The sequence below is a fragment of the Labrus mixtus genome, chromosome 8, assembly GCF_963584025.1.
Source record: "Labrus mixtus chromosome 8, fLabMix1.1, whole genome shotgun sequence".
Classification (NCBI taxonomy): Eukaryota; Metazoa; Chordata; class Actinopteri; order Labriformes; family Labridae; genus Labrus; species Labrus mixtus.
This window is the reverse complement of record NC_083619.1, coordinates 11,031,026-11,056,251: the sequence shown is the minus strand read 5'-3', so window position 1 is coordinate 11,056,251 and position 25,226 is coordinate 11,031,026. Positions and strand designations below refer to the sequence as shown.

The 25,226-nt window shown below is 41.7% G+C and overlaps 3 protein-coding genes across 3 annotated transcripts; 1 reads left to right on the top strand and 2 right to left on the bottom strand.

Annotated features, from left to right (window-relative positions):
- Nucleotides 1–24: 24 nt before the first annotated feature.
- On the bottom strand, nt 25–6,743 carry LOC132978905 (mucin-2-like). Its single transcript, XM_061044256.1, has 5 exons — nt 6,354–6,743; nt 4,749–5,018; nt 3,028–3,339; nt 2,745–2,905; nt 25–1,465 (listed from the first exon to the last, which is right to left on the bottom strand). Exons 1-5 carry the CDS (start codon nt 6,541–6,543, stop codon nt 1,421–1,423), a joined length of 978 nt encoding a protein of 325 aa, XP_060900239.1. The 5' UTR covers nt 6,544–6,743; the 3' UTR covers nt 25–1,420.
- Nucleotides 6,241–16,941, top strand: LOC132978901 (importin-13-like). The gene is made up of 22 exons (XM_061044252.1): nt 6,241–6,373; nt 7,165–7,300; nt 7,882–8,007; nt 8,119–8,750; nt 10,644–10,784; nt 10,884–11,025; nt 11,119–11,285; nt 11,446–11,566; nt 11,776–11,923; nt 12,600–12,781; nt 12,862–12,888; nt 13,057–13,191; nt 13,688–13,831; nt 14,063–14,143; nt 14,301–14,438; nt 14,542–14,638; nt 14,722–14,774; nt 14,869–14,935; nt 15,184–15,242; nt 15,341–15,430; nt 15,572–15,753; nt 16,563–16,941. The coding sequence occupies exons 2-22, from the start codon at nt 7,232–7,234 to the stop codon at nt 16,645–16,647; spliced, it is 2,886 nt and encodes a 961-aa protein (XP_060900235.1). The 5' UTR covers nt 6,241–6,373; nt 7,165–7,231; the 3' UTR covers nt 16,648–16,941.
- On the bottom strand, nt 16,900–24,619 carry fzr1b (fizzy/cell division cycle 20 related 1b). The gene is made up of 14 exons (XM_061044255.1): nt 24,420–24,619; nt 23,924–24,110; nt 23,143–23,244; nt 22,973–23,036; nt 22,743–22,870; nt 22,550–22,632; nt 22,275–22,458; nt 21,396–21,461; nt 21,192–21,294; nt 20,781–20,962; nt 20,450–20,683; nt 19,628–19,732; nt 18,323–18,415; nt 16,900–17,496 (listed from the first exon to the last, which is right to left on the bottom strand). Exons 2-14 carry the CDS (start codon nt 23,999–24,001, stop codon nt 17,455–17,457), a joined length of 1,464 nt encoding a protein of 487 aa, XP_060900238.1. The 5' UTR covers nt 24,002–24,110; nt 24,420–24,619; the 3' UTR covers nt 16,900–17,454.
- Nucleotides 24,620–25,226: the final 607 nt, after the last annotated feature.

Below are 25,226 nucleotides of genomic sequence, written 5' to 3'. Positions count from 1 at the left end.
CTCTTTTTTCAGCTGTTGAATGAGCGTGTGAATGTGTAGTCTTAGATCTGGTGTGTGTGTGTGTAAGGAGTGGCTTTCCTTTTTTAAATCTGATTAATCGATCAAAGTCCACTGTACTTGTGGAGGCAGGTGTTTGATATCTCTGCAGAGCTGTCAGCTAAAGAACACCTACAGAAAAAGCACTTAGTACAATGACACAGCAAAATGCTTTAAACACAGTTTAGCTGTGCTCTAACAAGGTCCCACTGCCTCTGCATGTGCAACGTCTTGGCTTACAGTCCCGTGGTTTAACTTTTATTATCAAACAGTCCAGAAGAAGTTCTTACAGGTCCACATTTCAATGACATATTATCATACATCTGTTACTTAGACCACACACTAAAAACACTGATAAGTCAGCTTTGTTCAAGTACATTTGAATAATACTCCAGCTAATACACATACATCTAATGACAGTCTGAACTGGACAACTCCCTGCGCCTCCTTTCATTGTTTTCAGTAAAAGCTTTTGAACAAAACAAATACATTCTTCATAAATATGAATTTTACAACACATTCAACCGTAATATTTTAATAAAACTTCAGAATGTACTCCTGCAAAGGGTTTTGTTAAGTGAAGCAAGGTCTTGTCTCTGTGGATTGGTGAATTCATCATCAAAATTAATAAATCTAACTAGAAGGCTGCAAAGATCAATGCTTGTAATCTGGTTCATATATTTGAATGATTGGCTGCTGGAGAGCTGGTTTATTTATGGCTTTGGAATTAAAAGATGTCTTGCTTCTGCTGATTTTCTACAAGCAAGGCCTCAATATTAAGACAACATGAGCAACCGGGCGAAATGGATTTGAAAGTGCTCTTCACTATTTGGTCACCAAAGGGATCTTCATTTATAATCAATACTTGTTTTAGGCATGTTGGCATCTTTCCATCTTAAAAGAATATCCGCACTCCGTCTCTGATATCCACACTTGTATCTTTCTTGATAACCTGAGGTTGTGTATTAAATACATCAGAGGACTTCATGCTGCCTTGATCCACACTACCTAAGAAGTCCCCCAGGGGGCGATGTGACCATTCATGCCACATTAAAGTGCTGTGCATACATGAGGAGTCAGACTGAGGTGCAGAGGTACTATTTACCCGCCCTCTGGAAAGAAAGAAAACAACATGCTTTCCACCAGACTGAAGATCTGTGGAAATTTAAAGGGAATGTGGCAAAACGTACAACAGAATCCTCTCTTTTTAAAAGATGTTATGATTCATGTAACCAGAAAGGCACATTACTATCGCTGACCAAAAATATTCAAAACCTGGTTGCATTTAGGCAAAGGCTTTCCTTAGACCAACACTGGCTCCTCTGGCGTCTCTTCTTCTCGTCTGCTCGCTGAGTGGTAGAAGTGACTGAATGGATTCATTGGATCAGTAGCTATACCTGGAGAGTGGTGTGTCCTCCATCAAATCATCCTGGAGAAGATGATGAAAACACAAAATACAAACAGTATTTTTAAAAAGGACTTTGCACAGGTGAGGAAGAAATGCCACAAGGTGAATGTGTATATACTCAGTTGGTCTTGAACCCTGGTTTTGTGTTTTTCCATGTTATTCTCTGAAGTGTTCATCACAACAACTCATGCAAATGTATATTTAAGTTATCATGTGCACACTAGATTTCAAGGGTGTTTGTAGAGAGGAATGGAAGAACATATTTCCGATCCGCCATATTTAATAGTTACTGTTAGACAGGTTGTATGCTTCATTAGCTGGGGTACTGGGCATCTTGGCATTGATTGATTTTAAACACCAATTGATGAAAATGTTACCCTATGAACTTGGAGTGTTTATGGTTCAAACTTTAAAAAAACTCACACATTCACAGATGATTTTCAAACATGGCCTGGAGGGGAAATCGAACATGTAGGGTTGCAATTCATCACATTTAGATGGTTTCCAGGTTTGCAAACGCTTCCCCGCTTTTTGGAAAGACATTTGGTCAGAGCCAGGTACAACAAGAATCTGATAACGCATACGCTACTTGTTACATCAGTAGCATTCAACCTCTAACTGGCTAACAAATAATAGTGTTAATAGTGTAACACGGTATTAAAGGAAAGGGGTAAATTCTTAGCTAACAGTAATGTTAGCTAGCTTACAGTTGGATTAAGGCAAAGAAAAGGCATTGATTCCTAGCTAATGCTAATGTTAGCCAGATGAAGGCAAAGTTAGCTAGAAAGGAGTTGAATGCTAATGTTACCTTTAGTAACTTATCAAAGCCTAATGGGTTATCAGGTAACGTATATTGTTTTCATCTGGCATGGAGTCCAATGTCTTTCTGGGTTTACCTACAGTCTTTTCAGTTTTCTGTTAAATGAAAAGTGAATGAATTCCCTGATGTTATATAATTTGAGAGTATGAAACGCAGCATTAAGACTTAATAACATTATTTAGACTTTCCAGACTGAGTATCACGTAAGATGTTGGCCCCAATGCAGACACTGTGAATTTAAGATGCAGAAATGTAGAAGTGCCTTAAAAAAAAAGATTGTGTACATCAGAACAGTCAAAAGGATCTTTGGTTCATAGTACTGGTGAAAATATCAAAACCGGTCAATCCTACACACATCAGAAATGATACAACTGTTCTCCAGGGTAAGTTGGAGAATCTAACACTTAACAAAACGTAAACAAAATCAGGACTTGTTCTTCAATAGCATTACTGTGTTGTAGGAACAGAAAAGTATCTCACCATGGGTAGATCCTGCAGCCGATGGAACTCTGGGTGGTTTGTTCGCTGGCGGAACTTGAGGAAGAGGACGACGAAGACGATGGCAGTGGTGACAATAAACACTGAGAGCAGACCAGCTAGTAGAGGGTCCAGAGGGGAGCTTGAGCGGGGGCTCTTGTGGTCTATAATAACACACAAACAAAAAACAATAGATTATTAACACACTTTTAGGCCAGAATGAGAAAATAAAACCAAAGCAGGGGGTCCTTAAACAACACTCTCTACCCCCTGTCCACCACCTTACCTTCATCTCCAACATTTAGTTCAGATGGAACCTCCTGGTGCGTCGGCCCTGCAGGAGCCCGGCCCGGGGCTGAGGTCAGAGGGAGCCCTGTGGTTGTTGGCTTTGTGGAGGATGTGGTCAGTGACTCAGACTGCTGCTGTGTGGTGGAGGTGTGGGCTGTGGAGCTGGTACCATGCGTCGTGTGGGCTGGCAGAGATGAAAAGTTGGTGAGGGGTTCTGTGGTCAGCAGGGCTCTGCCTTCAGTGGTGGAGATGTGCTGTGTAGGGGTGGAGCTCTCCACAGTCGGTGTGGATGAAAGGCTGTCTGCAGGATCTGAAACAGGGGATATCAGGGCAGAGTTGTACAGCACAAAGCAAACAAAGCATACACACAGTAGACAGAGGTAACTCATAAAAACAGATCCCTCCCCCTGACATTAAATCTGCTATCCAGAAATACTTGACAATGTCAAAAACCAGTTTGTTTGATTTTTGTCAAAACAAATCCAGCACAATCACCTGCTGTTCAAACTGTTCATAGTTGCATTGAGTAAAACCCCTCAAGGTAAGCAGCAGTGCCATAACCTGCAGTTCCTCTAGTGGCCACTTGAGGCGGGCTCTAAAAGCAGTTCAAACCCTGTTAGCCCCCAAATTACAAAGCTCAAAATTACAGCAGAAGTAAACATGGTCAACAAGGCTGAAAATTACAATATGGCTTCTGGGAACAGGCCGGCTTACAGACCAACACATTAATCTTATAATAAAGAAAATAATCAGTTGATCACTATATATTCAAATGTTTTTTTTTTTTAGTAGGTTATTTGTATTGTATTGTATGTTTATACAAAGTCAGTCACTGTTTAGTTATTTGGATGATTTTTTTATTCTCTCTGTTACAACTGCCCATGCATTAAGAAAACCCCACCTCATCTGTGTCTTTCATCGTGAGCATACTCTCACACCACTTAAAGCACATGTGTCTGTTTACATCGTGTTGGACAGCTCATGCTGACAGTTGGGGAGGGGGCTGGGGATGGGGGTGTGTTCAAGGAACTTTGGAAGTTGTATAATTACAAGCGCCTCTACTGTTTACAAGACGTGTGAGGGAGAAAGGCTGTGTTTAGTGCTCATGCGGGCTAAGTAGCCTCATCGTAATATTACACTGATGCTGGGTGTTGTTGGAAAGACTCACGTTCTTCTATGGGGTCACAAATCAAACATAAGTAATATAATACTCACTATAATACATACTATAATGTATATATATACACACACTATTCGACATAGACATGGAAGTGTGACGGATGAAGCTAAAAAAAAGGTAACCAAAGTGTGTTGTATAAAAGCATTACGTTTGTTGCTTATTAATAATCCGCGCAAAGAGCCAACATGGCGTCAGCAGAGGGGTTATATTTATCTGATCTGTAAAAGGGAATCTCTTTAATGAGGTTACAGCACACACTCTCCGTCTCAGTCCAGTCATGTGGGGGTCTTGTGGCTGTGTTCCTGGAATACTGCTGGCAATGGAGTGAGGATGTCTGTCTTTTTAAACAGCGTTCAGTTTGTGGGGGGTTTTATTTTAAGAACCTGGACGAAGTAAACAGACTGGACTTGAAAATTATAGATGCACAATTTTATAAAAACAAGTGAAATGATCACCATAATTCCTATGTTTCCAAGGCTTCAACTTGAAAAGAAGCAGCGTTTAAATGAAAACAGTGCATGCATGTTTGTCTGAATTACCTGGAGCCGAAGAAGTGGCATTGTGAGCAGTCATGGAGACAGGTACTTCTGTGTGTTGAGATGTAGCCAAGGTATAGCCTGCAGTTGATGTTTGAAACGCTGTACTTTTTACAGTCTCTAAATGGACTTCTGTTTTTGTAATGGTGGTTTGAGTTGAGGCGTCTTCCTGGCCTGCAGGAATGTGTGTCCACTGTGGGACCTCATGATCTGGATCCTCTGTCGGGTCAGGAGAAGTCAAGGTTTCAGGAGGCATGGCAGCACTGCTCTGACCTGTGAAATCAAAGATGAATTATAACGTATAATCAATCGAAAAATCATCATTCTGAAAGCATAATTTACTGAATTGACTGATGTCGTGTTTATCAGTTATCAGATTTCCTACACATTATCACACTCTGAGCTTCATAGTAAATAGCAGCTGTGTGAGCATGGTGAGTTTACAAGCCTCTGCAAACATTTTCTACTTCACTTTCATAAAGTTTGGGTACTATACAGAAACAAATGTTTAAAAGAGGATGGTACTACAAAGGCCCTGACTGAATAACTAAACTGGGTCAAACATGGAAAGCAGTAACAAGTCTTAGCAGTTCAAAAACCAAAAACATGTTTATTTTGCAATCATAGCGGCCAATCCCGAGAAATTCCTGAGGTGTTAAAACATGATCATGATGAGATACGATAATCCTTTATTGATCCCCAGAGGGGAAATTTGGGGTTTGCAGCAACACAAAGACGCAGTAGCAAGTAGGTATAGTACAAAAAATCAAAATCAAAACAGAATAGTTAAGATAAATACTAATAAAATAAGAGGTATATACCAGGGGAATATTAAGGAGTGAAAAATGAAAATGAAGACATCATGTGCAGTGAAAGTTAAAGAGACAAGTGATGATTAAAAGTGACTTGGTTTGATTATTGCAGTATTAGGTATAGCCTAATATAATAAAAGGTGCATTTAGGAGGAAAGGTTTGTCTTTGTCAAGTGGCCAGTTGAATGAAGGGAACCAGTAAACCGACTAGTTGCAGCTTTATGATTCAAAACTCAAAGTTATATAGTTACTTATCATTAAGTCATGCAATAGACAAACCCTTCTGGAGAAGATGAAACCAGAATGTATTCTTAATCCACTGAGACAATGCATCGTAAAAAGAAATGTCTTGCGTGCATGATTTTGTTGCTGTTTGCATATATGAAACAAGATAAAATCATATTCATGAGCAATTAAAAGTCTTAACTGATCAAGAACATTCTAGTTGAAATACATTTCCTGGACCCTGGTGGTCAAAAACCTACATTGAATGTGTAAACAAACAGCAAATTTAGGCCACAGTTTATGAAATACATTTCTATCTTAATTATCTTGAGTTCATTTTTCAAAAGTGAACAGCAGCCTGCAAGCTCATCATCATGTGCTGAATCGATATCGAGTCCAACGTCAGCAGGATGTCAAGTCTGATCAGAGATACACACACACACACACACACACACACACACACACACACACACACACACACACACACACACACACACACACACACACACACACACACACACACACACACACACACTTTCACACACACTCACACACCAGGGAGACACCTTACCTCTCGTCTGCGATGAGCCGGTAAGGATTACCAAGACGCAAAACACAAAAGTATTTTCAAATTTCATCTCATCCGCGGCTTTTTCTCTGCAGATCACAAAGAAAAAAGGACCCAACGCTTTCTCTACGCGGCAGCTCTGCTTTTCAGCTCCGAGGCTGTTTCCGTTACGTGATTTGACAGGGCACATCATCAGCGCTAAAAATATCCGGAGGGAGTCGGGCAGAAGAGGAGCAGGGGTGGGGCCGCGCGGCAAGCAGGCGGCGAATTTTAGACTCGCGCGCAGAGTAAAACGCGTCACTTTTCTTGCTATAAAAAAACCGAAATGTCTCACTCTCGTGCTCTGCGTTAACTCCTGTCACATTCACCAATCTCTCTATATTTTCCTCCCACATGCATCAGTTTGCAGTTGCTGTTGCTCCGCTGCTCCAATCAGACGTCACTGCGTCAGAAGCGCAGCCGTCTGCGTCAGAAGCGCCTGTTGTGCGGCGCTGTGGCATTTAAAACACACAGACAAGCTGTTAGCAAGTTTCCTTTGTGTATAATTTAGCCTATATTACAAATGTAGCGTGAAATAAAGACACTACACAGCGATGGGTGTGATAGGTGTCAGTGTTTGTTGCTGGTAATGTGAGACAACAACTTTTGAGCACCACAGAGGTCAGTGTGTCGTCACGCCTGAGCGCACTACCCACATGTGTGCTGTATGAACAGCTGAATGACCCGCTGCGTCCTCTGTCAGCGTGCTAAGGCACACTTTAGAGGACACTTGTTTTTTTTTTTTTAACAATTGCTTCTTTTTTATTCACTGGAGAGGCTTTAATTGCTAAAAGGATTTAACCAAAAGCAACAGGGAGAGCTCTTCCTTCACGCTGCGGGAGATGGATCCTCCATCCAATCCGGGAGATAGCCCGGTGGAGTTGGAGTTTACGGTGGAGAATGTGGAGTCGGTAAGTAACTTGACAATAATCAGCCTCTCATGTATTGTGCGTACTAATGTGCCTCTGTGTACACCACATTACACGACAGCTGATTTGACTGTGATTGTTTTCTGCCACATCATTTGGATTCTGATATATTTTAGGGTTTATGTATAGCCTAATCATTTCTGTAAAGGCTGAAGTTCGGTTAAAACTACTTATTTATTTGTATTTGTTTATTATAGTTTAACATAGGCAAATTACACTAACTGGACCTTTGCAACATGATACCAGCTATAAGCATATGCTGTCCTAATAATAACTAACACCATGTGCTTTGGATTAGTTGTCATGACAACACATTTTCTCACTGTATTCAACCAATGCGGCATGCTGTGATTAAAAATGAATCTGAAATTCTCTCAGAAATTCAACTTAATTGTGCTACATTAAATTGGTCAAGTTGTTACCCAGATAAATCTCAGATTGTCATTATCGTCCCTCCTCGGAGTAGCTATGTCATGTCATCATTACTAGTATCTGTTAATATTGAGTTACCCTTTGCAAATGCTCCCATGCCTTTGTATTGGTTCTTCTCCCCTTCTTCACAGGCTCTCTATCAGCTGTATTTCGACCCGGACATGGAGCGTAAGAATGTGGCCCAGAAGTGGTTAACCCAGGCCCAGGCCTCAGCACAGGCATGGCAGTTCTGCTGGGCCCTGCTTGGTCCTGACAAGGTCTGTGGATGTGTGCCTACGTAAACGTCTTTAGAACTGCACAGTTTAAGTTAAAACAGTGCTGACATTTCATCTTGCTGTTTTGAGTTCAATCTGTCTGTTTCTTTTCAGCTACCAGAGGTACAATTTTTTGGTGCCAGCACCCTACACACCAAGATCTCTCGTCACTGGACCGACCTCCCCACGGACCAGCATGAGAGCCTGAGGATGCAGCTCCTCTCCCACATCCTTCACTTCTCATCCGGGCCAAAAATGGTGCTCACCAGACTCTGTGTGGCCCTTGCTGCTATGGCTCTAAACTTAATCCCACAGGCCTGGTCCCAGCCAGTGGCGGACATGGTGAGGGCCTTCCAGCCACAGACGCCTGATTCTGAGGGTGCAGAGTCTGTGCAGGAACCTCATGTACACTGCCTGGCACTACTGGAGCTCCTGACCGTACTTCCAGAAGAGTTCCAGAGCAGCCGGCTGGCTCAGGCTCGTCGTGCCCAGCTGAGGGAGGCTCTAACTGGGGAGTGGGCGATGGTGTGTCCACTGCTACGCCAACTGCTTCAAAGCCAGGACTCCTCTGTGCAGGTGAAGGAGAGGGTGCTCCGCTGCCTTTCCAGCTGGGTGGGGCTGGATGTGCCATTAGGGGAGAGTCATGAACTGGTCCAGGACTGTTTCCCTGCACTGTCCAACCCAGAGCTGTTTGACACGGCTGTGGAGACGATAGTGAATGCCATCTCACAGCCAGACTGCCAAAGGTGAGACACATAATGGATCAAACATTCAGCATTTAGTAACAGTCAGTTGTGTGAATCGGAGCCATTGAAAAATGAAGCAGATGCGGAAATGCAAAATCCTGCACTTTGTCGAGTGTCTGCTTGAGGCTGGCTGCAGAAGTCACATAAAACCCTATTCAAAGTCAGCTTTTACAGCAGAAACTAACATGTTTACAGCCTGGTAAGAAAACAGAAAAGTAGTTTGATTAGCTCATCTTCTTGATTGGCACACACTGTACTAATTTAATTTTTTGATAACTCATCCGTTTTGATTTCATGAAGGACAAGCCTTATTCACAACAAGGCGCGTAGCTTACCTGATTGGCTGACAAGTTGGCGCAATGTATTTGTTTGTGTGGAGGCTTAAAACCCACCTCAGCTATAGCTCTTGTCCAGCCTGTGGTTAGACTGACTGAAAGTCAGGCTGAGACAGGATTCCCAGCATGGCGACCGCCATCGATGAACTTGCAAAGCCCCTTACAGTAACAGATGAGTGACCTCACGATTCGACCATTAATATTTACAGTCAGAGCATATGTGTTATGCCTGCTGAAAATAAAAGGGGACAATTTTGTAAAACTTAAAATATACTTCAAAACAAACAACTATACAGGGAAGTACACATATAATATGTGAACATTTGAATGTAAGGTTGACAAAAATCTTGGATACACCTCCCCTACAGGCTTCAAACTAACTGTCTAAACTTTAACTTGAGCTCACTCCAATGTTACCCAAACACTCTTGACATGTTTCCAAGCTACTACAGCCAAGTTTCTATGTAATTCATTTCAATAATATAAATATGGTTGCACTAAGCTTCAGGTTTTTCTCTGTTATGGGAACTCACTTTCTCTCACACCTGCATTACTATAAGGTAGGGTTAGATTCTACCTAGAATATCAGGTAATACTTTTCATAGAAATGGTAACTTCATTTTTCATACATTGTATTTGCTTCCGGTTTTCGTGATTTTTTTCACATCCTGCACTTAAGTGATGGCCTATGTAGGCTACCTGACAGTAAAGCTAGGCGCAGTGATATCGTCGATAATAGCATCAATTCACTCAAATGTTAGATTCTCTTGACATGTAAGCAAGTTACTGAAGGCAAGGAACTCTATTAATAATCGACAACATAGCTTACCTGAAAAACAGGGGAGAACTCAGGGTGTTAGTGCCATTTTTTCTCAGCTAAAAACATTTTAAGTAGCTCAGTGTCTCCGTCTGTAGGGACTTGGGTTGGGCACCGGTTCCAAATATGGAAGTTGGTCTGGTAGCTGGAGAGGTGCCAGATCACTTCCTGAGCACTGCCGAGGTGCCCTTGAGCAAGGCACCAAACCCCCTCCCCACCATCAGCCCAGGAGCGCCCGCTGTGGGCAACTCCGTCACTCTGACATCTCTCCATTAGTGCATGTCCATAGGATCCTGTTTCTGCATGTGTGTGTATATTTCAGCCTATGTGTGTGTTCATGACTTACAGAGTGTAAAAACAGAAATTTCCCCTTGCAGGGATCAATAAAAGTAAATCTTAAATCTTAAATCTTTAAAACACTGCGATTTCCGTTTGTGCAGACAAAAGCAATCAATCTCAGGCTATCAGATCAAGACGACTTTTTAGATCACTAATCTAATCTATTGCAGCTGAAAAAATAAAATAAAAATCAAGATACAGACTTTTCTATCATTTGGATTCATTTTTTAAGCATGTAGGCCTATGGGTTGTATCAACTTTAAATCGTTTTATTATTTGAGCAAGTCTTCATGAATTTTAAACATATCAATGCGTTAAACATCCCAACAGACAGTGAACTTACTTTGCCTTTTAACTTTGAGCAGACTCTGAGGATAATCTTTTAACTCGTAACATGTGCAGGTACATCGATGCTCTGGTGAACTTGGTGCCTCTGGTGCTGGGTCTCCATGACCAGCTGAAGGCAGCAGCTCAGGACGGGGACATGGAGACCTCACATGGCATCTGTCGTATTGCTGTTGCCATGGGGGAAACACACTCCAGGTACGCACAGATGGTCACACAGGAACTGCCATCATCTAACCTGGCTTCAGTAAATGGCTTTTAACTCTTAATTTGGAAAAATGTGTTTGTGTATGACAGGGTTTTGTTGGAACAGGTGGAGCACTGGCAAGAATATCTGGCTTTAGTTAACATGATTCTTTTCTGCACCGACACCCCCGGGCACTACCCAGTCAGAGAGACCACCAGCTCCCTCACACTCACATTCTGGTACACTCTGCAGGTATGGGAAACAAACAGTACATGGTTTGTGGTTTCAATCTTTCCACTATCGTTTGTTGATTGAGTGTTTTTAATGATTTTTTTGCATGTTTAGGATGACATCATGTCGTTTGAGGAGGAGAAGCAGGTTGTTTACCTGCAGGTCTACAGGCCGGTTTACTTCCAGCTGGTGGACGTGCTACTACACAAATCTCACTATCCCTCCCAGGAGGAGTATGCCTCCTGGTCCTCTGATGACAAGGAGCAGTTCAGAATTTACAGGTCAGACAAAAAAAAAAAAGGTTTTTCTTATGGATTTATATTCAGATAAAAACCTTTCATCCTGAGAGAAAATGTCTGTACCAAATTTAAGCAACATTTCTGCAAACTGGGTTAAACGTAAAGGCTACACAAGCTGCTTCTGTTGCATTTTGCATTTCAGAGTGGACATCTCGGACACTCTGATGTATGTGTATGAAATGCTGGGGGCAGAGCTGCTCAGTAACCTCTACGACAGACTTGGGCGGCAGCTGATGGACCCCCAGCAGTCGGCAGTATGGCAGGTAAAAATATAACTGACTCCTATTAGAAATCTTAATGTGAGAATTGAATGAGTATTTAAACATTAGGAAAGTGAGCGTCATCATATATAAAATCTTCCAATTAATATCTGTTGATTTTAAATAGTTCTTTTTGCCTCTTTCCGAATGTGTTTCCTCTTCCTCTGTTTTGAATCAGACATCATGTTTCGTTTGTTGTCCTCCATCTTTAGGACACAGAGGCCTTGTTATTTGGCTTCCAGTCTATAGCTGAGACCATTGATGTGAACTACTCGGATGTTATCCCCGGTCTTATTGGTCTCATCCCCAGAATCAACATCAGCAATGTAATGCTGGCTGACACAGTCATGTACACCATAGGTACTGTTCATGCCTGACATTTGTTTTCTATTGTGTCCCTCTTCGTCAGTACAGTTCAGTTTACCCAGGAAGACTTAGGTAAAAATAAAGTATTTTAACTGTAACACCATTTTTACAAATTGCAAACAAAAATAATTTAAGCGTAGTCACCATATTCATGCAGCGGCATTTTCCTCTGACGTCATGCTCAGAAAGCTTAGGTTCTGTTATAATGTTACTCCAGATTGCAAATCCTATAAACACAAGACACTCAAAAGTGCTGATGCATAAAACCTTGGCAAAGATTTATTACAAGGATGTGATGGCAGAATTCCAGAAATCAATTGTGTTTTTTTTTGTGCAGAGCTTGAGTTATGTTTCAAGGTTAAATGCTTAAAGTAGTTGATGTTTAATGCTAGCTACTTTGTTGTCAAATATGTTGTCATAACTTGAAATATCTTCCTAGATTTCTACGATCAACTGTTTTTCCGTTGCTTTTTGATTGTGAAGCTGTGAAATTAAATTTTTCGACCACATACATTTCTTTGATACGACCTTTTGAGCTTCAAATGCTGAACATGCAGTCTGAAGAAAATGACCGTCATGTGAATAGATTCATCTTCTTTGTCTCCTGGTATGCACTCGATTGTCCATGACATGTACACTGCCCCTCAATGACTTCCCCCCTGCTGTCCAGGTTCCCTTGCTGAGTGGTTGGCTGACCACCCAGTAATGCTGGGCGGCATATTACCCATGGTGCTTCAGGGCCTTGTGAAGCCTGAGCTGTCTGTGTCCAGTGTTTCCACTCTGAAGAGGATCTGCAGGGAGTGTAGACACGACCTCGGCCCCTACGCTCAGGACATCCTGACCGTGTCACAGGTTAAACATGTGGCCATTTTTTCCCATCAATATGATGTATGTTTTTGTATCTTTGCAATAACTGTTGTGTCATCCTGTAGGATGTGCTGGTGAAAGAAATCCACAAGGTGAGTAAGCAGCCCTCAACTTTGACAGGTTTATTTTCTCTTTCTGTTAACACAAACGCAGCAGCCGTCTCTCTCATCTCTCATGTATGACGTGTGCTGTTTGTGTTCCTGTGTGTGTGTGTGTGTGTGTGTGTGTGTGTGTGTGTGTGTGTGTGTGTGTGTATGCAGAGCAGCCAGTGCATGTGGTTGATGCAGGCTCTAGGTTTCCTGCTGTCTGCCCTGCCTGTGGAGGACATTCTGGTCAGACTTCACGCTCTCATCACGCCTCATGTGCAGCAGCTCGACTCCCTGGCCCAGCAGGAGGTAAAGTACATAGTTCATAGGTAGTAGTACATGGTCCATCTTACATCACAGACCTTTTGGAGTGCAATTTGGGCACCTTAGCTGCCCGTTCTACTGATTGGCTTGTTCTTAAAGTCCCTCAAGCTTTCACTGAAATCGATAAATCTGCATTTCCCAAACCCACGGAACGCTCTCCAGCAATCTCTACAGATTAGAGCTCTTCCCTCTCTTGTAAAGTTTAGTATTTTGATTTCTAGCCACTTTGTTTCCAATCGTAAGTGTTTTCATAACACAGTGTTTTAAGTGTGATTGTAACCTCAACGGCATTGGGATCCTTTTTAGAATGAATAAAGGTTCGAGTTCAATTGAATTATAAACGCCACAACTCACTTGTTAGGTAGAACGTCCTTCAATAACAGTGGAAATCACCCCTGCCCTCTCCACACACTCACAGCAGCTTTCCTTCAGTTGTTGCTCTTTCCAAAAGCTTCATATTCCTCTGTGTCTCTCTGTACAGCCTAACCCTGCTAACAAACAGTTAATAATCCACATCCTGGGGATGTTGTCCAGTCTCTTCACCACTCTCGACATCAGACATGCAGATGACTCAGAGGGAGCATCCAGCCCGAGACTCCCTCCCTCACCGAGCGCTCAAAATCCAGTAAGTTTAGCCAGAACAAATACTATATTTGTTACCTAATTACATGGGATACTATGGTCGGCTTTCATTTTCTATTCTAGCTAATTAAATCTAGTTTATACTGTTTGTGATAGATAAGAGAAGTAGTTGTTTCTTCATAATCCCTTAGAGTGAGCTTTGTTCATTAATATCACGCACAACATTTTCATCATATAAAATGTCATATAAACATCCTCTTTATTTTAATTCCAGGTTGTTGTTGTGCTCCAGCAAGTGTTCACATTGATTCAGACCATCCTCAGCAAATGGCTCAATGACTCAGAGGTGGTCGAGGTAGGAGGCTTTCTGCTGCCTGCATAAACACACACTGTATGTCTTCGATGTTGTGTGTGTGTGTGTGTGTGTGTGTGTGTGTGTGTGTGTGTGTGTGTATATATGATTCATGTGTGTGCGTTTACTGACTCACAGCTCTTCCGTTTCCTCCCTCCAGGCAGTGTGCGGGGTCTTTGATAAGTCAGTTCGAACCCTCCTACACGACTTCGGTCCGATGGTTGCTCAGCTGAGTGAAATGCTGGGGCTGATCTACAGCGCCTTCCCACAATCCTCTACTCTGGACCTTGCACGGCAGGTGCGCCCCCGCAGATCAAGAACAAAAAAGCATTACATCTGTAAATGAAATGAAGGCTCTGAACATGCTGTAAGGACTGAACGTTGTTCTTCTTTGTGCTCAGATGGTTCACATATTTGCAGGAGAGGAACAGCACATCTCTAACATCAAAAGCCTGATTGAGTTGTTGACTTCTGCAACACTGAACATATTTCAGCAAGGTAGCAAACACCTGCAAAGACATTTACGCTCATCCAATGACACATTGCAGGTTTGCTCATCCGATCTGATCCTTCCTTCACAGGCCCAAGGGATCATCCTGATATCGTAGAATCATTTATGCAACTTCATGCTCAGGTTTTCTTTTTTTTTTTTTTTAAATATTCTTTGTCTATTTTTTTCTGAATCAGACAGAAATTTCCCAACATTTTTTGTTTTTCTTCACAATAAGATTCTGAAGAGGAAGCCTGATGTTTACCTGTCTGACCAGCTGGATGTTAAAGCTCTATTTTACTGTGGTGAGTATCATTTTACTGTATTCTGTACGCAGCTTGCGCTCACGCAGCTTGTGCTCACAGACGTGATCATATATTTGATGTGAAAATTCATGCTTTATTTTCAAAATTTCTGTCACTTTTTAAGACCAAAGAAAATCCTAAAAAAAAAAATTTAAATGGCAAAATGTAAACCTTTTTATAGTCCTACAAATTAGATGAAGTCTTTCTGATTTCTGCCTGAGAGGATCTTTTTTTAAATTTTCTTTCAGGGATTCTGTCACTGAAGTTTCCAGAGACGCCAACAGTTAAAGCTGCCAGTCTCTTCTTTGTAAGTCAAGGCAGACATGTTGTGCACGATTTAATAGTAAAGTAAAGGCCTCATGATCAGTCGAGAGATTCTTGTTATTTTGGTGCTCTGTCCGACAGACCGAGCTGCTGCCTCGATGCAAAGATGTTCCCTCGCTTGGTGAAGTGTTGCAGAGGGACGGAAAGCTCCTGACAGAAACCATACTCCAGGTGAGTCAGTCATCGGACACCAGATATGACAATCTGTATCATTTGTGACATGCTTAACTTATCAGACCTGTGAATGCATTTCATTCATGATACGGTCTGATTTCAAACTGTCATGCTGTATCTTTAATCCGTGTGCCTCAGGCGGTTGGAGGTGGGTCTCCTCGCAGTTTGACGGAGCACTTCTCTGAGGTGCTGCTGAGTCTGAACAGACACTGCCCGGCTCTGCTGTCTCAGTGGCTCAAAGAAACGCTGCAGAGTCCAGGATTCCCCTCTGCACAGGTCTCCACTGAGCAGAAACACAACTTCAGTCAACAGCTTCTGAGGTAATTCAAATACAGATCTGTTTTAAGGCCCGTTTATAGACCAGGTGAAAAGCAAAACAGTTCCTATTAGAAATGCATGCTTGTTGTGTACTCTGGCAATCTTAATAAATAAATAAAACACACACTATGCTGGTGTTTGAAAAGTAAGCACTGTCAGAAAATTGCTCTTTGAAGGGAGAAAATATTACACCTTCATATCATAAGTGATGATTAACAACAGAAAACAAAACAGTAGTTTGTTTCCTGCGCCGTACTTTGACTGTTCCTTACATTAGGCGATAAATAGACCATCCACACACACATACAGTCATTTTTTTTTTCTTCTGAGAGAAGCATTTGATTTTTATACTTGAAGATTATCCGGACTAAAAGATTGAAAATGATTCTTCTTAATTCACTCTAATTAAAAGGATTAAACTGTTGTTAATAGCAGGTTTCAACACTGTTTTCAAAAAACTTTGTAAGGCCAAAGGGTGTGGCTCACTTTGGTCTGAGTTGGGAATTTGTCCTTGGCCGAGACATTTAACCCCAAGTTGCTCATGCTGCTTCGTCAGCAGGGTATGAGTGTGTATGAATGGGATTAGTTACTTCTGATGGACACTTTACATAGAACTCTGCCATCAGGGTGTGAATGGGAGTGAATGGGTGACCTGCAGTGTAGAAGTGCTTTGAGTAGTCAGAAGACTAGAAAAGCGCTATAAAAGCTCAAGTCCATTTACCATTTACCAATGATAGTGGCATTCAGCTTTTCTGTACTACTGGAGTGAAAAGTCTGATCTGTGACCACGACGTGTTTCTCTTTCTTCCAGGGAACAAACGCACAAGCGTCGCGTGAAGGAGATCGTGAAGGACTTTTCTCTGCTCTGTCGGGGCATGCAGGGGTCTGGATACTAGAATAATACTCTGAATGTAGGAGAGTAAACAACCAAAATGTGAATCTCTTTTAACTAGAAATGTTCCCAATACTTCTGGACTTTTTTACTTTAGAGGGTGACACTGGACTTTTAAAACCATGCTAATGATCTGATGCAAACACACGGATGAAAGTGACTGTTATCAGGGCTGACTTCTGTGCAACATGTTTGTAGTAAGATCACTTTGTCATGATAGAAATACAAAGTGTCACAAACGGACAAAACACAAATAAACTGTTGGTTCTTTACAGCTGCTTGAGCAACTGTGTGTGAATGTTCTCTTATTTATTGTTTCTCTTCTCTTGTATACTGCTTGTAGTTCATATTCACACATTATGAAAATATAGAAACCCCGACCCTCCCTCCTGGCCTCTTCTACTTCTCCTCCTCCTCCTCCTCCTCTTTGTAAAGGAGAGCCTTTAAAAATGAGACGTCATGATTTTATAGAGCTTAGAAATATTCTACATGTATACTTCTGATGATATATAATGAAACAATTTCATCACTTCCACAACAGAAAAGAAAACAAGACAGACTCTTTGAAGCAGACAACATGTTTCAGTGTTCGTCAGAGACATCACTTTGAGGGCGGGCAGTTTTTCTTAGAGGTCTTGACAGTGTCTTCTGTAGGAAAAAAGATTTGAGGATGACTCTACTGGTGGTGTCTGGTGCACTGAGAGCCGGTGCTGAGATGAGAGAGGCCTAGTCTGTGAGAATCATCAGGGATTTTGTGCAAAAAGCAGTTCAGAAGGCTGCTCATCAAACCAGTCCCGACCTGAGGCGCACACTATCGTATTCTGGTGAAGAGGTTCAGCACCGACTTTGATTCCTGTGAACAGAAAGAGATCCAACATTAAAACCTGTCACTCTTTCTTAAACCCCAAAATGCCTTCATCTCTCAGGGAAAAAAATACCTCAAGGATAATCTAAAATGATGATCAATATCTTGTTTAGTGACCCTTAAGAAATGAAATCCAGGTCTTTGTAATGTAGTCAGTCATGACTAATAATCAGGATGAATCCATTTTTCAGCTGATATCTTTAACATGTGAGTGTTTCCAAAGAGCTGAGAATGAATGAACCTGCACCTTAAAGATGTTAAGCAACATCAAACAACCAAGGTATGAAAGCTGTATATATCGAATGGACATGAAAAGCCCACGTTTAATAAGAATCAGATCATAAACACTTTAATGTCTCACAGTTACTCTTAAACACAATTAAGTATTAAGAAATACAGATACACAAAAAGAAAGAGGGATAAAATAAGAATCAGGAATCATTAAGTACAAAAAACACAATACCTAAACAATAAATGATTATATTTATCAACCAAGCAATGATGGGATGATTTCTTAAAGTTTGCTGCAATAGGATTTAAATATATTCTCTGGTCCATTCAATACATAATGATATTTATATCTATACCGAAGAATCAATGATGTGATTTGACAAACTTATAACTTAACCAATACAAACATTCTATTCCTCTGTTATGCTGTTGGATGATGCATCGGCTGGTGTATGTTTAAGACAACACATCAGTCTCTGTCTGAACTATGTATCAATCATAGAGAATTGCTGTGTCCATATATCGATCCATATCAACATATTGTTAAACCAGTTTTAGTTCATGTGTGGCAGAGTAACTGTACCTTGGTGCAGCGTGTCTTACTGAAGACATTCCAGAAACGTAGTGTCTCATCACCAGCTCCTGTAACGATGGCCTCCCCATCCGGTGACACCGCCTGAGACGAGAGGACAAGAGAGGGGGAGGGGGGACGGGGGGGTGGGAGGTTTAAAGGGTGCAATTCTATGGAGTAAAACGGATTATTTAGGTTCAAGGTCACAGGAATCAATGACAAATCCAGTTGTGAAATGTACTTGATATTTTGAGGTCATTTTACTACAAATTCATTTATTTGTAATTCTTCTTTACATATTGACTCCAAAAGTTAATCTGCAAATTAAAGGCACTGCACACCTACACAGGTGAGTTCAACGACTCCTGATGTTTGCTCTACTGTGGAAGTGGGGATGAAGACTGAACATTTTATGAAGACACTTGAAACTTTTCATACAAGAAAGAATTAGGGGAGGTGAGGGGTGAAGCACATTCTTAGACCTAGTCAACACGTAGGCAAGTATTTTTTTATACCAAGGTTTTCCTCTGTTTAAAAAAATATTCCTGTCCACAACCTAACTTCTCAAAAGCATCTTCATCCACATGAAAACATAAAACGCACTGTTACAGCGGTCATCAAAGTCAAAAACGATGTCCATGACATATGAAAATGTTCCTATGACCATTTCATTTACAAAGTTGTCCGTTCAGGCGCCTCTGCTGGTCGACATAGTGGGAGGGTAACTGTGTACGTATGTTTAAACATGTAAAAAAAAATTCAGTTTGCAACGTTAACACCAGCGCTCGTTTGGTTATGTCTGTCATTGCACTAATCTCATGTAAACCAAAGTGAAAGTGTCGCACAATGACGTCAAACGGAGAAGAAACCGGCGCACAGCATGACGTTACAAGCCCCCGTCTTCACATAAACACCTTAAACAGAGTTTCTGAAAATCTTCACCCTGGAAGCAGTTTTCCAAAAGGTGTGTTTTCAGTCACCTAAAACGCAGTTGCGTTTGTACCTACATTTTCAAAAAACCCGCCTATACCTGAACTAGGCCTTCATTTCTGAATGAAGAGTAAAAGTAGTAAAAGTACATTTAAAAAAAAAAAAGAAAAGAAATATTTCATCATCATATTTAGGTTTGATTTGTAAATGCTGGACTTTCACTTGTATGTTCTAGTGTTGCTTCTTATACTGAAGTCAAATATAAATATATATTTATAGTAATAATATTATATATGATAAAATATGATAACACTTCCCACCGGCAGATGACGTAAAGGTCAGCTAGTTGCACAGGCACTGAACATGGACTCTAACCTGTATTCTTACCAGATAGAGCACTCTGTAAGAATGTCCTGTCAGCTTGGCCACCTGCGTGAGAGACGGATACTTCCACACAAGGATCTGATTCTGAGAGTAGCCGTGAGTGCTCACCTGTGAACAAAAGAATAACAGTTATAAAATAAAGACACAAAACCGTATAGAAACTTCTACTCCATCGTGTCTTCTGCAGAGCTGCTGCTGGACTGTTTTCTTTTGTACATTAAAAAAAACCTCTTGGAATGATTCTTCCAATTCAAAAGCAACACTAACTAAAGAACAATCTCAGAAACAGGTATCGAAGGAGCTCCTGACTGATCCTTTACCAACAAAGACTTCACATACAGGAGTTATACTGCACGGAATTATATTTGTGAAGGCACAGCTCGCAAAAAAACAAGGGGAAACTTCATGTATATTTATTGGTTAAGCCAAGTTATCATTATAAATGTTAAGTGATCACTTGCTTGATACTGTCATTACATCTCTCTTATGTAAGTATAATATATAATATATTAACAATATAATGCATTTTCACACAATGCAGCCTAATAGTAATAATACCATTTTTGGTTGTCTGGGCTGTTCACATTTTTATCCAAACATAACGATATGTCCATCTCTTCCATCCATTATCTAAAACAAGTATCCTGTTCAGGGTTGCAGCGGGCTGGAGCTGATCCCAGCCGTCATTGGGCACTCTTTTTTTGAAGGTGAATGAATTAAAAAAATGACACAAAAATGTAATCACTGATATTAGTGCAGAGAGATTAAATCCCCAACATGAAGGTCTATTCATAACTCTGTATGCGTGTGTAAAATCCTCCTCACCAGTTCGTTGGCATGTTTGGACCAGGCCAGGTTGCAGACCTGGGAGCCGGTGTCTGTGCTCTGCAGGGCCTGACCCGTCAGCGTGTTCCAGAAACGAAGGCAGCGGTCTGCAGTGCCGCCCCCCGATGCCAGCAACCCGTGTTGGTGGGGGGACCATGCGATTGCCTTCACCGCCGCCAGGTGGTCACTGTACTGCTGCACGGGGAGGAGGCTTGAGCTGTTCCACACCAGTAACTGAGCAGGAGATTAAGAGGAACAGGAATATGACCACTCTGTTTAAGAAGAGTATTCAGTAATCCAATTGTCAGTAAAAAAGTTCAAAGTGCCTCACTTTGTTGTCGTTCCCTCCAGACGCTAGGTGCTGGTGGTCAGGAGACCATTTGAGGCCGCACACTTCCTGTCTGTGACCTTGCAGCCTCCTCTCTGCAGAAGGGGGGGTTCTGACGTCCCTCTGCAGGATCACTCTATCCCGACTCCCCGACGACAGCTGCTCTCCATTCCACGCCAGAGCACCTTGAGACAAAAGGGAGAGGGTCTCATGTTTCACTGTGACTGTCTTGAGTCAATCTGGTGTTTCTTGTTTTATAACAACACGTTTGCTGGTAGAAATAATCATTTGGACCTAAGGGCTATTGTAAAGTGCCAAATTCTATTATTTGTTAAGAGATTCTCTTTTTTTTTAGATACAGTATTTTTCTACAAGCCGGCTCAAAAACATCTGAGCCATCAGTTCCTAACTGACCTACACGTGCAGAGTGACCCTCCAGACTGGTCAGCTTCCTCCCTCCTGCTGCGTCCCAGATCTGAACGTAACCTTTGTGCGTACCAACAGCAACCAGACTCCCCTGATAGAACCAGAGCAAAAGGCACACCCACTGTTATTTTCACATTATTGACTCTTTTACAAATAGTTAATTTTCTCTTACAAACATTAGATTCAGCTCACCCTCTCATTCCAACAAACTGATGTAACAGAGTCTCCATCCACTGACAGGTCACACAACCTTGTCACCTGTTGAGATAAACAGAACACGTGTGTGTTATACAGATATTTAATGTTTCATTTAACAGCACTTGGGCAGTACTCAGGGAGTGACCTGGCACCTCTCCAGCAACCAAACCAACTTCCATACTTTCGTTCGGTACCAGGGCGTCAACGGTTGACCGTCCGGTTCACAACACAAGTCAGACTGAGCCACTGCCGCCCCCAATATATCTACGTACAGTATACTGCATCTGTCCCTATCAATAAACCATAAATAAATGAAAGGCTAATTATTAAGGCTAGCTACAAAAGACCCAAAAGTCCCATACATACCCTTATTAAAATGTCCATTTTGAAGCAGAAACAAACTGGTACAAAAAATGCTTTTTGTCTTAAAGACTAATGTCTAAGTCGACACACACACTGTGGGGTTTGAAAAAAATAACTAATCCGTTTTGATTTTATGACAGAAGAGTTGTGTATCTTTACGGGTGTGACTGGTCTGACTACAAGCGGGTATGTTGTAACTGTTTGTCAGTAACTCCCTCAGCTGCACCTCTGTGTCTGTCACTAGGTAGACCTAAAGTTAGGTTGAGATTAATTGAGGTTTGTAGTAAAAGGCACCCTGTTAACATCAAGAGATAAAGTTTACTTAAACGTGTTAAACATAAAGTAAATAGATACCATGTTCCTGGAAGTCTGTCATGCCTGTCAGCATTCATTAAACAGTTTTTTCCCAATCGTGCTGGTCTGATCTAGCTATTAGATTTGACAATTATCGCTTTTCTGTCTATCATAGTGATCAAGCGATAAAATAATGTCTCCAAGTCTTCCTCTGACCTGGCTGGTGCAGGCACTCCACAGGTAGACACAGGCTCCCAGTCCGACACTGAGCAGGTTTCCTGCTGACCAGTCTACCAGGTTGAGGTAGAAATCATCCTGCAGCTCTGGAGCATCCAGCACTTTGAAAGGGATCTTTGAGATCTTGCGGGCAGGTTTACGAGGGGAGCGGAGCAGCTTGTGACTACAGAATAATGAGAAGACAGACTAGTTATCTGATTGTGTAGATTAAGTACTGTTTGTGTTCAAGGTGCTGCATGTGAACATTGTCATACCTTTTGTTACTAAGAGGGGAAAGGGAGTACGGTGAGACTTCATTATCGCTATTGAAAGGCACTCTCTTAGTGTGGACAGTGTACTGCAGAGAAAAAACACAGAAAACAGAACTATTTAACATCCAGTGTCATTCTTTTCAATATGTAAGTGACTTAAAAGAGCTGAATAGCACACGTTTTAAATGACTTGTACCCTAAAAAGGCTTTGAGAGTCTTGAGAGAGGACTGCATGGCGTCGGTCGTCCGTGTGAGGGTCAGGCACGCTCTCTATCCCAGCACCAAGTAACTCATTCCTCAACAAAGCTGCATAGGCTACAGCATCTGCAGGGATGGGAGTGGAAAAGGTGATCAAAACCCAGTTTGTTGAGAGATATTGAAGTCACAAACTACAGGGATGATTCACAGAAAGCACAAATGCCTGACCTTTGCTTGAGTCCGAGCTGGCATCTTTAGCTTTATGGTTCTGGTTTGGGGAGCGACAGTTCTCCTGGGGAGAAAAAAGGAAATGAGCATGAATTTTTGATACAGCTTTGATTACCACTTTGTTCTTGTGAAGCACTACCACAGGTCATGTGACTGGACTGATGGCTCACATTGGCGTAGTGGAAGTTGATGCTCCAGTTGCTTCCAGCGCGGGTGGGAATGAAGCGGTCCCCTGACTTCACACTGACAGGACTGCAGGTTGCACTCACACACTGAAAGACCAGAGAGAGCATATCAAACATTTCCTACATTCCAGTTATAATCATGTGATTTAGTAGAGAATTATTCACATTTGATTGTGTACTGTCCTTATTATAATGATTTAAGAACACTTTGGATGAATGAAATATTTGCTTAAGGCACTAAAATGTTTTGAAACACTGATGACAACAGAGAGGGATATCCCAGTTTGATCCCACAAGAGGGAGCGCTGCTGTACTGGTTATCAGCACAGCCGAGGTCAATGGCTCCAGCACAAGGGTTTATAGTTCGTATAGGATAGAATAGTATAGTTCAGTATTTTATCATTCTTAACATCTAATCTAATCTAAATAAATTGCCACCATTGTTTGTAGAGCTTTGAACCCTTCAGAATGTTTTTTCTATATTATTATTTGTAATCCATGCATCTAATTTGTTTTCCTGTATTATTAGTTTTATTGCAAACCACTGGACTCTTATAAAGCTGTTTATTGCTGCATATTATGACACTATAATAAAACAAACCCACGTCAAATCATTCAACAGGGTTCTACTACGTAGAAAAAAGGAGGCTATAAAGGACCTTTAAATCGGTCCAGTATCCCCTGTTTATCCCATACTGAAGAAGGACTCATACACACACAGGCCTACGTGTAACATCCTTACATCCTTACATCCTTACATCCTTACCTTTGACAGACGGGCCTCTGTCGGCAGGTTCTGGTGGTTGATTTGCCTCAGCAGCCGTCTCTCGTACTCCTGGTCCATCTCCTCCGGCCCTCTCCGCTGCCCTCCCCGCCCCCGCCCCCGCCCCCCCCGCCCCCCCCTTACAACTCCGCTCTCTCCCTTTGAGGAAATCCACACCGGGTCCCCATCTCTGTAGAAAACAGGTCAGAAACCAAATCAACCAGCGGCTCTGTCGCTAGTGTAACACAAACAGCGTATTATCACGCTTTACGTGCATGTCAGCGCAGTAAGGTGGTATATATAAATATCAGTGACGTGATTTGAAGAGGTTAATTAAATCTCAAAGACAGACATATTAAAGCTGAAAACCAGAATCAGTGTGTTAATGACAGCCGCACCGTTGTCATGGCATCAAGCGCGTGCACAAATCAACCTATTTAAAAAAAAGCAGAGAAACATCAGCTGACGACCCTGCAGCTCGACAGTGAAGCCCACCTACCGTCTGACTCTCACGGTGCTTCAGGTTACCACGTCAGCCGTCATCTTCCGATAAAATACTGGTGCATCAGCGAGCAGATTGTGGGGGGTGGGGGGGTGGGGGGGAAGGGGGGGGTTTCTTCCGAACAGCAGCAGGGTATGTAAATGCCAACGCGACTGGTTGATGTTGTTTATGTTCTGGACAAAGATGGCGACCAAATCAGCTGTAGCAGAAATTCCTGGGTTGACTTCTGCACGGCTCAGCAGCGACGCCTACCGGTGAAACGTGTGCACTGCATTTAAAGGTGCATTATATTTATTATTATTTTTCTTCTGGCCACGCGGACTCGCTGTTGCACCGCAAAATAACTTACCCAGTGCTCCCAGTGCTACCCAGTGCTCCCATGAAGAGAAAGCCTTGTACAGATATGATGTTTTAAGTGGAAACCGCATTTAAGTTTATGTCATGATGAAACGAAGAAAATGCTAAACTTATATTTGAATAGAAAACAGAAAGTAGCAGAATAAACCTTACCCTGAACCTACTTTTATTCTTATTTTATTTTTGTCTTCCAAAACATTTTTCTGAAGAATATGTAAAATTGTGTTAAGAAAATAACTTTAAAAAATAAAAGGTAAAAAATAAAAACAACTTTAAATTGTATTACAGTTTTGCATATGTGATTGTTTTTATGCCAAAGACATGTCACCAAATGCATTTGTCAATCTAAAATAAATGTTTTTTCAAGTATAGTCCACGTAATATGAAATAATGTTTTCCCCATTATGGTGCAAAAGGGGGGGTTCAAAGGGGGGGTCATTCTCATGT